The 15,590-nt window shown below is 30.8% G+C and overlaps 4 protein-coding genes across 4 annotated transcripts in view; 2 read left to right on the top strand and 2 right to left on the bottom strand.

Annotated features, from left to right (window-relative positions):
* Positions 1 to 15,590, top strand: part of LOC113400061 (allantoinase-like) — a 153,117-nt gene that overhangs the window by 99,198 nt on the left and 38,329 nt on the right. The window lies entirely within an intron of this gene.
* LOC113400035 (argininosuccinate lyase) lies at positions 4,929 to 7,976 on the bottom strand. Its single transcript, XM_026639399.2, has 8 exons — positions 7,918 to 7,976; positions 7,634 to 7,828; positions 7,196 to 7,420; positions 7,015 to 7,115; positions 6,739 to 6,932; positions 6,184 to 6,527; positions 5,677 to 5,864; positions 4,929 to 5,117 (listed from the first exon to the last, which is right to left on the bottom strand). Exons 1-8 carry the CDS (start codon positions 7,924 to 7,926, stop codon positions 4,952 to 4,954), a joined length of 1,422 nt encoding a protein of 473 aa, XP_026495184.2. The 5' UTR covers positions 7,927 to 7,976; the 3' UTR covers positions 4,929 to 4,951.
* LOC113399842 (tRNA methyltransferase 10 homolog A) lies at positions 9,622 to 11,904 on the top strand. Its single transcript, XM_026639094.2, has 4 exons — positions 9,622 to 10,360; positions 10,964 to 11,110; positions 11,232 to 11,337; positions 11,651 to 11,904. The coding sequence occupies exons 1-4, from the start codon at positions 9,857 to 9,859 to the stop codon at positions 11,803 to 11,805; spliced, it is 912 nt and encodes a 303-aa protein (XP_026494879.1). The 5' UTR covers positions 9,622 to 9,856; the 3' UTR covers positions 11,806 to 11,904.
* LOC113399841 (probable serine hydrolase) lies at positions 11,467 to 14,709 on the bottom strand. The gene is made up of 3 exons (XM_026639093.2): positions 14,429 to 14,709; positions 13,310 to 13,520; positions 11,467 to 12,827 (listed from the first exon to the last, which is right to left on the bottom strand). Exons 1-3 carry the CDS (start codon positions 14,525 to 14,527, stop codon positions 12,145 to 12,147), a joined length of 993 nt encoding a protein of 330 aa, XP_026494878.1. The 5' UTR covers positions 14,528 to 14,709; the 3' UTR covers positions 11,467 to 12,144.

Here is a 15,590-nt window from a genome sequence, read left to right as displayed (position 1 = left end):
TCGTAAGAATTCTTAGGTGTAAGAATGGCACTGACTTTTTTATTGCTCCTCCTGAGAAATCAGTACCAGAAATGTGGCTTCAATGACGTCATGTAAAATGAACTGCTCAGGGACGTTAATAAATTCGGCAGTGTTTCTTCTCGATCATCACCGATACGAAGAAGATACGCAGAAAGTAAGGTCTGCCCATGGTGGCTCGCTGTGGCCAAGCTGAGATGATACTGAATTCGATTAAAATGTGCTTGTTTAGGCCTCTGATTTAAATTCGCAACCTAGCAGTTGTATTTTTTTTTAAAACAGAACGTGTACGCCGTAGCGCCGCTCTCTAGCAGCCAGTAAATTTAATCAATTTAAAAATTAAATCAATTATTTGTTAAATCGTAACAAATTAGTAAATTGCAATCAAGAATCCTCTTTATTTTTCTGCACATCTACGGCTGGGGCTCTTCAAAATGAGACCATAACCGATTTTTTATATTAATAAATATATATATATTTTTCGATTACGAAATCCTACTACCAGAGCAACATCGTCACCTAAGTGACTCAGCTCTTAAATAGAGAATAAAAAAATAATCCTACTAAGATGCAAAATAACAAACGTACCTTTTAAATTCTGGCCATTGAAACTACTATTTGTCATAAATTTATTTAAAATTATTAGTATTTTTTTTATTTTAATTAACGATCACGACTACTTAGGCTGTTCTACATTGCTGAACTTTCGATGAGATAACGTTGAAAATGGTGCGTCACACTAATCGCACGACTATCATTCTATCATTGTCATTAAGCGAATAGCGATAATCTGAATATTTGACTTGAGCTACTGCGCGATATAAAACTATTGAAGTTTCCGTTAAACTGGAAAATATGAACCGATCAGTAAAACAACAAAAGCAGATATATATTTGATCTAATAAATCCCTTTAGTTTATACACATTTGATTCTAGATTCTATGCGTCCTTATTTTAGTAGTTAATACCAGAAAGAGGAGACCGAAATATTTTTAGGTTTCTATGCAACACTAAAATTTATTACACTAATACATAAATTTCACCATTAAATTTTGTTTTACTTACCTCCTTATTGGGTAAATTCTGCACACTTTGTTCGTCCAATGAATTGTCATTTAGGGAATTAAATTTGTATGCAAGAGTATATTGGCTCATTATGAACACTAGCATCGCAGCTAACTTTAAAAAATGCAGAGAAGCCATTCTGTAAAGTTCTTTATTCTGTATAAAATAAATTGAAGGTTATTTTAGGTATGTTTTTTTTACAATTGTTTTGAAATAATATTTTTGACATTATTTAAATAAGCGGTATTAAAATGTTTCTAGAATTTTTTTCTATTTATAAAGAAGTGGATACCTTAAACAATGACAACGATACTGCCGCTTCGGTCGTCGACTGAGGTAGGAATGTTAGGTGATAATCCGATTCAGAAGTTTTGTAGGCGGTTATGACTAGAGTCGGGGAGAGGAAGCTCTTGGTCAGTTATTTCTGTTCGAAAGCACGTTATTGCGGGCGGCCGCGTGCGTGACAGCTTATAGGCAACTCAATCACATAACACTTGGGTGCCTGGCAATATATGGCATTGTTTTTTTTATAAAATAGGTACATTTATTTAATTGAACATAGGTACATCTTTCTTGAAGTGTTTTAATATTTAAGTGAAATGAATAAATATATTTGAAAAAAAAATGAAATTTAGAAAAAGCCAATTTACTACCTTTTACTAATTATATATACAACTATATACAAATGATATATTCTTAACACTTACATAAAATATGCTGTTGACTCAAAGGCCACCAGCGAAAGTCACGAAATTTTATATGCATAAAAATGATCAGATCATGCCATCCATCATAATGCATTGTCATCAGAACTGAGCAAAATTTTAGAATTTTAACCCGTTGGATAAGATGTTCTAATTCAGCTTGCAACATTTGATTTAAACAGACATTGCAAGTTTATTAAACCTTATAACATATAACCTTATAACTTATCTGTGCTTTGAGCACAGATGTCCATGTGGAAAGGAAGTGGACTTTTTCGGTTTACATGGTCTCTCTTGTTTAAGGAGTTCAGGTAGGCGCCACGGTTTTCTTACTAACTTACGTAACTATTTTTAATTCATATTTATAACAAGTAATTAATAATAATTACGTAAGCGTTAATAGCCCAATGGTTAGCGATGTAAAAAGACGCAGGTTCGATCCTGACCACAGGTTCTCACATTCGATTGTATTGATAGCGGTGTCTTACTTTTTAAATCGTTAGTCGGCTCTTACGACTCATGAGTTATCTTAACTCATCTCTATTCTGCCGGAATCACACTATAAGTTTTGTTAATTTGGCTTTTCTCCTTATGGTTATGGTTGGAATAGAGTATGACGGCGCATGATGATCCATCTTGTTGATTTATACTGGTTGGAAAAGAGTGTCAATGGGCGTTGAACGGCGCTCTTGTGAAGCGTCGCGTCGATGGTAGCGAAGCGGCAATCTTGGATCGACAGCTACATTCAAGATTTCCCGCGCACCACGTATGCGATGAATCGCTAATTTCCGATGTTATCTTTATTCTTTTGTAATAGATTCAGTGATTTACATGTGCTTTTGTATATAATTTATTAACGAATCGATATTTATGACTATTGTAAATTTATCTGTGTAATTGATTTGTTTAATTGAAAAACTTACTGAACTTGTCAAATATAAAATTGTTTTAATATACGCTCACTTATCTTGAATAATTATGATATTGCCAATGAAATATCTATAAGTATATATATATATATTATTTTGATATGTCGGGTTTTATTTGTTCAATGACATATTCACGCTTCGATGCGGCTAATACCTACTGCAGATACTTATTGATGTGCTTTAAGGCGCCATTAGTTCTTCGTTTTGGAATTCTTTCTTTTTCTCCTGTTTTAGGATACAATAAATGAGTATACTTATTAGGAATTTAATTATTTATGTAGTTGAATCGCAAAAAATAATAACATAACCTTATTCAGGTGACTTAATTTGACGCTGTAACGTGACAATATTTGCAGGTACTTAAGTCTACATGTATGTATGATAACAAATGCTAAATATTGGTGTGATAAGTCGTGATTTATTTTCATTCCAGTTCGGTGAATAATCTAAAGACACATATTACAACGATGTGGTTGGAGTTAAATGTATTCACCAATTATAATATTATAAAATTTGTAAGGTGTAACGTTATGTTAGTTAAATACCTTAAATCCATCTTATTTATGAAATACGAGGCCTTTGTCCGACAATGAACCATATTAAGGGATTTACTTTACATTTTATATCAATATTCATTAACACTTTACTATACTATACTAGTTTACACGATACAAATAAAATTGATAATGTTTACGATAGAATAAAAATGACATCGAATACTATGCCGTTGCTGATTCGTTGATGAATGAAAATGTAGCTTAACCGTTCATTTTAAAGTCACTTTAACTTTTTAAACAGTAAACACGAATTATCATAATTGATTACTTTTAAGATGTTAGATTAAAACCACGGATTATTGGGGTATTTCTGTATAGGTTATTAAATGTAATTTAATAGGTTGTTATTTAAATAAAAGCACCTTACAATATTTATTAATTGTAATCTCATCCATCTGGCAAATTTAATGACTTAATGATACTTACTAAATATAACATATAACATAATCAGCCTGTAAATTTCCCACTGCTGGGCTAAGGCCTCCTCTCCCGTTGAGGAGAAGGTATGGAGCATATTCCACCACGCTGCTCCAATGCGGGTTGGTGGAATACTTACTAAATATATTTTAGTATTTTTGTTTATTTGGGATAGAAGACTGAATTATTGGGCTATACTTTACCGTTTCAATTGTATTTAAATCTCGTTTTATTTAAATACTATTTATACCTATGTATTATTGGTTTGGATTAGCTATTTGGAAGTCCAATAATATGAAGGGATTCATTCTTGGACTTTTGACATATATATTAACTTAAATGACTGTAAGGATCTTGGTTGTAGGGCTTTGTGCAAGCTCGTCTGGGTAAGTACCAGCCACTCATTAGATCTTCCACCTCCAAACAGCAATAGTTTGTACTGTTTTGATCCGATATGAAGAGTAAGAGATATGTATATAACTACAGGCACAAGGGGCATACTATCGTAGTTCCTGTGGTTAGTAATGCAATACGCTTACATCGCGTAAGGAAGACCACCACAAGGATGTGGTGACCACCATCCAAAGACATTATTGGATTGGCGAGTAGATTCACCTTTGCACCGTTTGCTCGCCTGGTGTGCTTTATTTAGATTATCAGTACAACGCCTTAGCCTATTTTATTTAGCATCCTCTATCTAAAAGCTATCTATTCTTAGTAGGTATATATTGTCTAATGTATTGTACGTCCGAAAAATATTCTGATAATCAAAATATTTAAACAAGGAAGAAGTCCTTCTTGCTTTGCCTTGCCAGATGGCAAAGGTAATTATTTCCAACAAAATATCCCAGTTAAACCGCGCATTTTGTGATATTTACCGACGTTGTCAATAAATGATAAGGACACATATATTTGAAAAAACATGTCCAATAGGACAATATTTAATCCTAGTAAATTAATATGATAAGGTGTCAAACTTTATTGATTTTATTTATAGATAATGTTTGTTGATTATATATTTTTTTGATAATGTATAATGGGGCATATGGTGGTAAGTGGTCACTATGGTCGAAAAACCTTGAGTTTGACACTGTATGAAATATTTACCATTTCATAGAGTAGATATAGACTATAGACCAATAAAGATCAATACGCTGCAAGCATTATGTTAGGTATTTTAATGCAAAACTGTCACGATTTGATTAAAAAGATTTTTAAGAAAAAAAATATATAAAATGTAGATTTTATGGTGTAACTGCTTTTATTTATAATCGCAAGTTGTAATATTGCCATGTAGCCATTGATTTAATTCTTGTATTTGTTGCAAAACAGTGTTTCTGGAAGTGCCACCTTCAGTTGTATACTGTTCTACGCTCGCCTCCCAGGAGAAAATTTTCATTAGTTCTTCTTCAGTGCCAAATTCAGGGCTAAAAAACAAAACACACTTATAGAATGGGCTTAATTTTGTGCAGTAATTATTTCTATTATCTTTAATAGAAATAAAAATAAATTAAAAATTACTAATACTAGTGAATAAACACCAATGAGTAGGTTTTACGGAGTCATTGAAAACATTCAAACAATTTCTTGTATGTGAAATGATTGGCATCATGCATTCCATTTTTCGTTACTTCTACAAGCCTCTTCTTAACCATTGAAAAGTAACAAACATAATTTTTCAGTGCAATTGAATTCATATGTAGTTAAGAATATTTTATGGAGCTATAAAATTTAACATTATGTTAGTATTGATACCGAATTCATATATTTTTTATTCAGTAATAGTTATCATGTTTAGTACATTGTTTTTAAATTAATTTGATATCTATCAAATTCATCGAGAAGCAAGCTTAAAAACGATTGTAAATTCGAACCAAACAGACAAGGACGTAAATGAATATAAACATCTTAGAGAACAGATTCATATGATTGTGTTTTTGTTATAATTGGTATTGATTTAGTGTATATACTCATAACAGGTGTTACCATATAGCGACATATTCGAGATGCGGCAATTGTTGCAGATCGAGATCGAGAGCGGCGGCGCGGCGCAGTGCGGCACCGACCAGATGATGCGCACGGCGAAACGGCACGCCGCGACGCACCAGTGCGTGCGCTAGGTCCGTCGCCAGCATGCCGGGCTCTAGGAGGCTGCGTGCCTTTTCAACGTCGACCTAAGTCATCAGTATGAAAACTCGAAACATCTATATGATTTAAAAAAAAACCTCATTTGATACGTTTTTCTTAACTATAAGAGTGTATGATTTTAGTGTATTGGCCTAGCTTATTTTGCGCATAATATAAACTAGAAAATAAGATTCTTCCCGCCATTCCACGTGTCTGTTAATGTTCAGCTGTATGTATATTAAGATCGTAATGTAAAAAAATATATATTTAATAATTGCTTTTCAACTTATATATAAATATTATATTGTAATAAGATCATGAAATAGGTAAGTCTTATTAAAGATTTACGACAGGTAAAATACAAACTTTCATGTTAAATACGGTTCCCACGGTGACTTTTAAGCAATCTAACAGTCTGTCATATGCTCTAAACAGGATTTCCTTATCCGATTGTAAATCCTTATTGTATGTACTTGGTAAGCCTTTTAAAATACAGCTAAATGAGAATGCGTCGCCAAGTAATATTCCAGCCGCTCCTCGTACAAGTTCTAAGCCATCGGGATTACGTTTTTGGGGCATAAGACTGGAGCCAGTAGAAAATTGGTCGGATTGCTGTATGAATTTAAACTCTTGAGAACTGTAGATTATTAAATCCTCTGCTAATCTACTAAGATGCAATCCACATAATGATGCCCAATTGAGAAATTCAACTAAAAGATAAACAATAATTAAATAGAATACATATATAAATATATATATATATATATATATTAATAATTTGATATATATCGGGTTTGTGAAATAATTAATATGAGCCCATACGAGTATATTTCGAAATTGTTTTGTAAAAAAATATTGTAAAAAATAAATTAAATTAAATTTTTAATACTTATTGGTTTGATTATACGTGTAAGAAATTACCTATGTGGTCTCTTGAACCAACAGCAAACATAGAGTTGGGTGTAACATTTTGAAATCCCAAGCTTGCGGCTAATTTTTTTCGGTCAATCGGCAAAGCACAGCCGGCAATAGCACCACTTCCGAGGGGGCAAGATGACAAGCGAATTCTTTGTTCTTCTAATCTTGTCACGTCGTCTCGAAATGACCAAGCATAGCTGTTGACGTATACAATTTACGTAAGATTATTTAAGTTTTACTGTTTCAAAATAAGTATTAATAGGGGTGACTATGGCTTACCTCAATAAAAAGTGACTCCACCGGATGGGCTGTGCTCGTTGCAAGTGAGTATATCCGGGACATATTGTATCTATTTCTTGCTCTGCCCGTTTTACGAGAACCTTTTGAATGTAAAAAAGACATTGTTGTACATAAAGTTAAAATTATCTAAATGATTGTTTGTCTTGTTTAAAAATGTTACCGAGATGAGATGTATTATTTCGTTTTGAATTCTTTTAAGTGAAGAAAGCATCCATAGCTTGGTGTCGGTAGCGGACTGATCGTTGCGACTACGAGCAGTATGCAGGCGTAGAGCGGCTTCTCCGGCGTGCTCTGTTAGTCGTCTTTCGACAACGGAATGTATGTCTTCCTCAGTATCGTTTAGCTTTCCATTTTTGTAGAGCTCCTCTGTGATCTTCTCCTCCACCTTAGTATATCATATTATAAAAAAAAGTATTTGTTGTGCGTTATATTTTATCTAAGAATAAATTCGCTTATTTAAAAGTTTGTATACAAAAGTAATGCTTCTATAATTAATTAGGATGCTTATATATTGGCTGTATGTAAATACTTAAAATCAGTTATTTGAAAAGCATATACATATGTATTGTATTTTAAATAAAAAAAAACTGTAACTTACTTTATCTAGTCCCTTTTGTATAGCATCATTGTCCTGTTTAGAAAGATGTCCACTTCGATGTAGTTCTTCCGCCCATGCTTTGCTGCCTTTGACATCTTCACGATAAAGTCGCGAGTCTATTCCTAGAGAGTCATTTAGACGCCGTAATACTGAAGAGGGTTCTTCTTCAAAACAACCTCCCCATAATTTGTATCGCTGATAAATATCATAATATAACCAACTAAATTAATCTAATGTTCAATGTATAAATAATTAAATTGTATAATTATAATGCTATTACTTACATCAGTCATTATTTTTGATAATTTTTACAATTGTAAAGTAAGACGCAATATAATTTACAGAACTCGGTATGTCGTTATTATCTTTGTACAAACTAGAATGAGATAAATAAATATTCTTTCTATTTCGGTATTAAATGTTGTAGTTATCATATCTATAGGTTAACTTAGGTCGAAGTTATCCATTATAAATTTACATTGTACTAAGACTTTGTAAATAGAATTTTCAAAAGTTTTAATTTTTTAACCGATTACGGTGGACTAAGTAAAGTGTTGTATATAACTAAAAAATGCGTACTGGTTTTATAAGCGTACCTATTAAAAAATGTTGATATATTTTTGCAAACAGATATATTTTAAAGTTATGATATCATTTGAGTAAATTTTCGAGTATTTTACTGATTTCAGATACGGTTACGGATATGAAATTATTTCGGATTATCTGATTGTTTCGGATAATTTCGGTAACAGATATTAGATTATTTAAAAAATATAAAAGAAGAAATTACAAGATATTAATTTGACTTTATTTGTAGGATATTATTAGGTATAATCATATAAAAAAATAACTAATAATTTTTAAATACAATTAGTTACTCTCTAATATATAAAAAACGTAATGTAAAATTATAATTAATACTTTTTTATCGGTTTTGGATACACTTATGGATAGATTATTATTTCGTATGTCCGATGGTTTCGGTTACGGTTACGGAACTCCATAACATCCCTGGTACCTATATCTCATTAATATAAACTTATTCCTCTTACAATATAACCATATAAGCATATTGTGAATGGACTAACATCATTAAATGTTAAAATAAAGAGGAGATGTTTAGGAACATGTTTTACGAAGATCTTTGAGCCTTTGCTTGAGCCTTTGCTTTCTTCTCTGAAAGTCTTATATAAGAAGACAATTATTGCCTTGCAGCCTTATTTGGTAGCCACTTATTCAGGTTCTATATATTTTTTGCTTGTTTTTTTATTGGTATTGTTAGGTAAGACGGGAAAATGGGCCACCTGTTGAGCGACTACCACAGGTGTACATGCACATAAAATTTATTTATATAAATACGATAAGGGATTCCATATTTTTTTTTTATTTTATAAGTGGTTACCTTGAAAATGTTAGTTTGTACATACATTTTTTTTGCATAGGGCTTTTAAATTTAATAATATAGATCTTATAGAAAGGGAAAATAACTCATACATTATGTTATAATGTAACCCATTCCACAATTAAAAAACTTAAATTTATAATTGTAATGAAAACCTGTAATTAGAGAAATTAAGGAAAGAAGATTATATTTATGATTTCAAATTAAAATATAAATGATATAGATCAATAATTATATCGCAGCGATGTGTAAAAATCTTTGAATATTTAACCAAAACTAAAAGTAAGTGTTTATCGAATTGTATGAAATAAGGGTACAATGGATTGCCAGTATGGCACTACTTTAACTATAGGGCATTATGTAAAATTGAAATGTATATGATTAAATTTATAAATATAATTAACAAAATATTCTAAAGAGTATTTAGCCAATTTCATAAAATATCACTTTGTAGCTCCAGCAGTCTTTTACGTACTAACCGTACTGAAAAAGAAGTGAAAAATGACGTTTTCCGGTGTTAATTGTCATTGTCAGTGTCATAATATACACATGTGAATTTGTTTCATTGTTTGTATTTTGGTTAGCAAAATGGGATCTTGGGACTAACTAATAATAATGTGTATTTGTGCTTAATGAATGGAGATGTTAAGGAAATGCAAAATAATATTAATGTAGAACTTTAGTTTTTTATGTAATTATATAATACAGTGATATTTACCAATCCTAAGACTTAACCTAACTTGCTTAGGACTTATAAAAATAGTCTTAATGAAACAATTTTGAATGATTATATTTATTCAATTTACTAAAAATATTTACAAATGGATGAAATAAATTCCACTAAAGCAGAATTGAACTATGAATCTAATTTTCCACAATATACTCTTTTTGATATTAAAATAGATCCAGGCTTAAAAGGTGACGATGGGGTAGAATTACCGCGACCGTTTACAAAAAATCAAATGCGCAAATGGTTGAAGAAGGTTAGGTGGGAAAATAGTAAAGCTGAAAAAAGATCTAAAGAGAAAGCCAGAGCTAAGGAACGGAGAAGAAAAGCGAAGGCTGAAAATATAGATTTAGGTCCCAATAGAAAAGCATTAAAGAAAATGAAGCTTGAGAAACCGAAGAAAAATATTGGTATCATAATAGATCTTAGTTTTGATAATTTGATGATAGAAAAAGACAGGTATAAAGTGATTAAACAAATTTTAAGATGTTATTCAATTAACAGGCGGTCAGAATCACCTTTACAATTTCATGTAACCAGCTTTGGAGAAAAGACTAGAGTTGATATGTCTAGACATAATGGTTATGAACATTGGGATGTAAGTAAGCATTGTGTAAATAATGTTTTTAGAACAGTAATAGTAATAATTACAAATTAAATATTGCAAATTATATGCCTTATTTAGGCAGAGGGGCCATATGTACAAAATGGGCCTTAACTGAAGTCCCAAAAAATCCATAAACACAATTTAAAAATAAACGCTAAGTTGATGTATAAAATTTATTTTAAGTTTTATTAGTAAAGGAAAATTTAAAGGAAAGCAACCTGCATATGATTATAAATTTTAATACATATTTGGTGAATCTTTGACCAATATTAGAAAATTAAATTTATAATTTAAATGTAATTCATGTAAATTGCCACTAAAATTATAATTTTATTTGATAAAATTAAAATACTGATTAGGGTGTTATTTATTGCCAATGCATCATAAGGAAACCTGCATGTGCAGGATGAAAATGTGCTACACATGTATCCACCAAGCTGCATTTGAGCATTGTGTTGGGATATGCTAAAAACTCTGCTTCTATAAAGGCCTAAGAAAACTAAAAAGTTAAATAAAAACTTATTATGAAGTGTATACAATTCATTTTTCTGCTTTCATTTTATTTGCTGAATGTATATTACTATTGAATTTTAGATAGTTTATCACGAAGAAACATATCTCAATAAATTTCCAAAGGATAAACTTTTTTACTTGACAAGTGAATCAGATAATATTATTGAATGTTTTGAAGAAGATACCTACTATATAATAGGAGGTTTAGTGGATCATAACCAACACAAGGTCAGCCGATAATAGTTTTAGTCCTAATTATTTTTCTCATTGCTGATGTATACTTTGGTCAATTATAAAAAATAAGCATGTGGAATTTAATTAAACTTATTATTTATATTATTCTATGCAGGGTCTGTGTCATAAAATTGCAGTCGAACAAGGTATAAGACATGGTCAGTTACCTTTAAATAAATATGTCAATATGAAGACGAGAAAAGTTTTAACAATCGATCATGGTAAGAATCTATAAATAATATTAAAAACATTATTATTCACAGAGCATAAACATTTTGTGAGTATTTACTGTATATATATAATATTATTTTAATGGAGGGTAAAAAAATAATACAACATAGAAAAAAAAAATTGTTACAAGGTTTTAAGTACCACTTTATTGAAATATTTTTAGCAAATTGACTTAATAATAATGATTAGCCATGACAGATTATAAAAAATACCAAATAAAAAATGATATAATGTTACAAGGTTGGCATTTAGTATATCAAGTCAGATCTTATGTAATAAAAAAAATAACAATTTTTGTTACAGTATTTGAGATTGTGCTCAGAGTGTGTGAAGGTATGTCATGGCAAGATGCACTCATTAAAGTATTGCCAGTACGAAAAGGAGCACATGTTTGTGATTCTACTAATAGTTATTCTTCGAGTATAGATGTCTCCTTTGACAGTGATGGTACAAATTAACATCAGAATATGAACGATTATGTTATTGTTTAAATTGCAATATAAAATAAACATGTTAATATATTTAATAACTTATTTTATTGATAATATAAATACTTGCCTAAGAATATTGCACATGTTTTGTAATGTTAAATATTATTTTATTGCTTAATTCTAAATGCAAGTTTACAAAAACTATAGTACTATTGGTTTTGTGTAAAACTATATCAATATACAAAAATAAATAATCCATTAGAAAGTTATTAATATTCGTATCACAATAGTTGCAAATAAATACTGAAATCATTTCACACTATTATTTTGCTGTATTAAATTTTTAGAAAAATATAATTGTATTAACTACTTGACAAAATTATATTTTTCTAAAAATTTTAAAATAATAGGCAGCACTAGTTCGGAATTATTTAAGTGCACGTGGTGAGTACCAGGTAAAAAATGACACTCAAATTCACTATTGTTTTGAGCAAGCACTTCTCGCATTTCCACCGAATGCTCGTCTGAAGCGTAAGGCGAATCTATTGCTTTAAGATAAAGTGTTGGGCATTTTAATCTTTTGACGAGTGCCTCTACAAATTTTTTATCTTCAACGCAAAATAAAGTATGTTTTAGTCTAGGATCTCTTGAAAAATAGTACTTATTAGGGTTAATAGTTGACGCTTTCGCTCCGCGTTTAATGAGATATGGAACGCTTTCCATAGAAACTGATTTCCTAGTCCCTAAATGCCATATTTTTATCATTTCTTCCATTGTGTAGCTTGGCGGTTCTCCTTTTAACGATTGAGTTTTTTCTATTTTGCGTAAAATCTTAGGGAAATTTTCTACTATTTGATTTAAATCGTAATCGTCGTAAATAAGACTATCGACTGCGATGAAAAAATCAACCTCGTCTGGAAAAACACTCGCGAATCGCATTCCAGCTATGGAGCCCATAGAGTGAGACAGTAGTGATGCTTTGTCCCATTTAAAATATTCCTTTAAATACAGAATAAAGCGAGCTAGATCCCACGTGTAGTACTGCATCCCTGAAAACATTAAAAAAATTAACTATATTTGAATTACTCATATTAGTACTCTTAAATAAACACATTAATTTTCAGGGTATCCCGTTATCAATGTTTCCGTGCTCATAAAATAAATAACAATAGAAGGAAAGCATTAAATTTAGTCGACGTTGAAATAGAGTTTCACCTACTTTGTCTTTGTGCATGAAAGCGATTTCGAATTAGTTTCCTTACTATGTGAGATAGAGGTATTTTTGTAGTTGACGGCACGATGACATTGCAGACGGATATCAAGCAAGGCAACCAATCCGAATACATTAGAGTCTAGACAACGAGAAAAGTCAGAAGAACAATAGTATGTCACTACCAATCTCCTAAGTCAGGTTTACTGAGCATTTCTTGACAGAAAATAACAATAACTTTTTCCCGAATCAGGATTCCGGGAGCCCAAAGCAAACGCACAAGCTAGCTAAATGTTCAGCTGTAGGTTGAGATAAATTTACCTTCCGGAATCCAGGATGAAAGTCCATGGCCAGGAAAATCAATTGCTAATATGGGACGCTTATTGCAAAGCCTTGGCGCTAGAGTATCCCAGGTTCCAGCATTATCTTGCCAACCATGCAAAGCAAGTATCGGTTTCTCGTTTTCTCCACCCCACAATTTTGCTGCTACGTGTCCCCATTTTACAGGAATTTGAATTTCTTTTACAGGAGTCTGAAAGATAAAATATAAAAATTATAACGCTATGCGATAAATAATAATATAAATTTAAAATAAATATAAATAATATTATCGCAGTGCTATACAAATTGATATGATTAATGGGATATTATTATTAACCAATCAATTTCACAGGTGCACAGGTCAGGAGCTGGAATCGGTGGAAACAATATAATTATTAACATAATTACAATGCATAGTCAATCAACGGCTTTACTTTAATATTTAGAAAAACAAATGATCACAATTGATATGATCTATAAAATTATGTACATAAAGACGAATCTAACACATCAATTATTCAAACTGGTCCAGCTGAAGAAATTAGGTAATAATATTATAGAAACACTGAATGAAATACTAACAAAAACTTTTAAATGATTTTCATCACTGGATAAATATCAATTGATATATTATATCGACATAAATATATCGTGATATATGCATATGAATGTAAATCATGATATATATATATAATTAATTTAATTTCATCAATAAGGAAACCAAATAATGTATGTAAATAATTATTAAGATCCACAAATGTGAGTGAAAACACAGGTTCATCCTCTTTTCCCTTACCCTTGTAATTCGATGGAACGGTAAATCCGAATCCAGGCACAGGACCAATGGGTTACTACTGTATACTAATTTCATTGTTTTTTTAACTAAGTAAATTAAATACATCTTAGGTTAATTACATCGATTTAATTATATATAGTTATTAGTTATAATAAATTTAATATTTTTTTATACAATTCTTATATACATATTCATGAGTCATATTATGATACTGTGTATACATATGTAATCAAATTATTGAACCATAACATTTTTTTATTACACAGTAAGTAGGTTTCATACATGCATATTTAATTAAAAATATATAAAATGATGGAACTCACCTCAGTATGAATGTGTTTAACCTGAATATTTTTCAATATAGGTCTTATAAACAAGTTATTAGGGTTTAATATTGTAGGGTATAGCAGTTTTTTAGCCATTGCTTGTCACTTTGAAACAACTTCACGTTGTGTTTATTCGAGCGAACTACAATCAATGTACTTATTTTATGTTATACATGCAAAACAAAATGTCATTAACTCTATCACTTCTCAGAGCCTTTACGTTAAAAGTTATATAACAGATGATTAATCTGTAAAACTGCTATAATCTCATATTTCAAGAAGAAATCACAAATTGTTCATTTTAAATACTACCAAGGTTATTAGTAACCAAATCTATAATTAAATAAACATTTGGGCACACGCACATTTTAACTGTTAACCTAGAATAATTTGTTAAGCCTGGATAGTGAAGCTCGATATGAAATCACTCAAGGCCGTATTACGTCAGTCAATTGTATGGTATGAAGTTGCAGTGTCATGCGACTGAATACTTTAGTTGCTACTAGCTAATGGTAATAACTCTAAATAGACTTTGAACATCGTGATTAGTTTTTTTTCACTGACTTATATTGTTTTTTACAGTAAAATCTTCTTAGTAGTTAGAGCATAAACTTATTCTATAACATTTTATACTCGAAGGATATGGAAAACCTAATTTTATAATTTATAAGAATAATTAGAGAAACAAAATTCTAACATACTATTTTAATGACTTGCAGCTAACTAAATATATTAATATCTATTTGGGAATCGCATAACACAAAATGCACTAGTGAGAGAAAGGAAAGGAAAGGTAATGGAATAGTTTGTGTAAATAAAAAAATGTGGCTTTTAGCAGATGTGAAACTGATAGCTTAGTGATGATGAAATTGATGGCTTTGTGTAAACTTTCAGATTAAAGTACCGCCTACTCATCCGCTATTTTACCGCCTAACAGCAACACTTAGTATAATTGTTTTGAAGGGTAAGTGAATCAGTGTAACTACAGGCACATGAGACATAACACCTTAGTTCCCAAGGTTTGTGGCGTATTTGACGATGTAAGGATTGGTTTATATTATATTACAAACAGGTGGTTTGGTCATTTACCTACCAACAGGTGGCATGATAATTCTTTCGTGGGATTGACAAACACTTAAATCTTGGAGTAATAGTGCAA

The sequence above is a fragment of the Vanessa tameamea genome, chromosome 8 (assembly GCF_037043105.1).
Source record: "Vanessa tameamea isolate UH-Manoa-2023 chromosome 8, ilVanTame1 primary haplotype, whole genome shotgun sequence".
Taxonomy (NCBI): Eukaryota; Metazoa; Arthropoda; class Insecta; order Lepidoptera; family Nymphalidae; genus Vanessa; species Vanessa tameamea.
The sequence above is the reverse complement of the archived record's forward strand: the minus strand, read 5'-3'. Positions and strand labels throughout refer to the sequence as shown.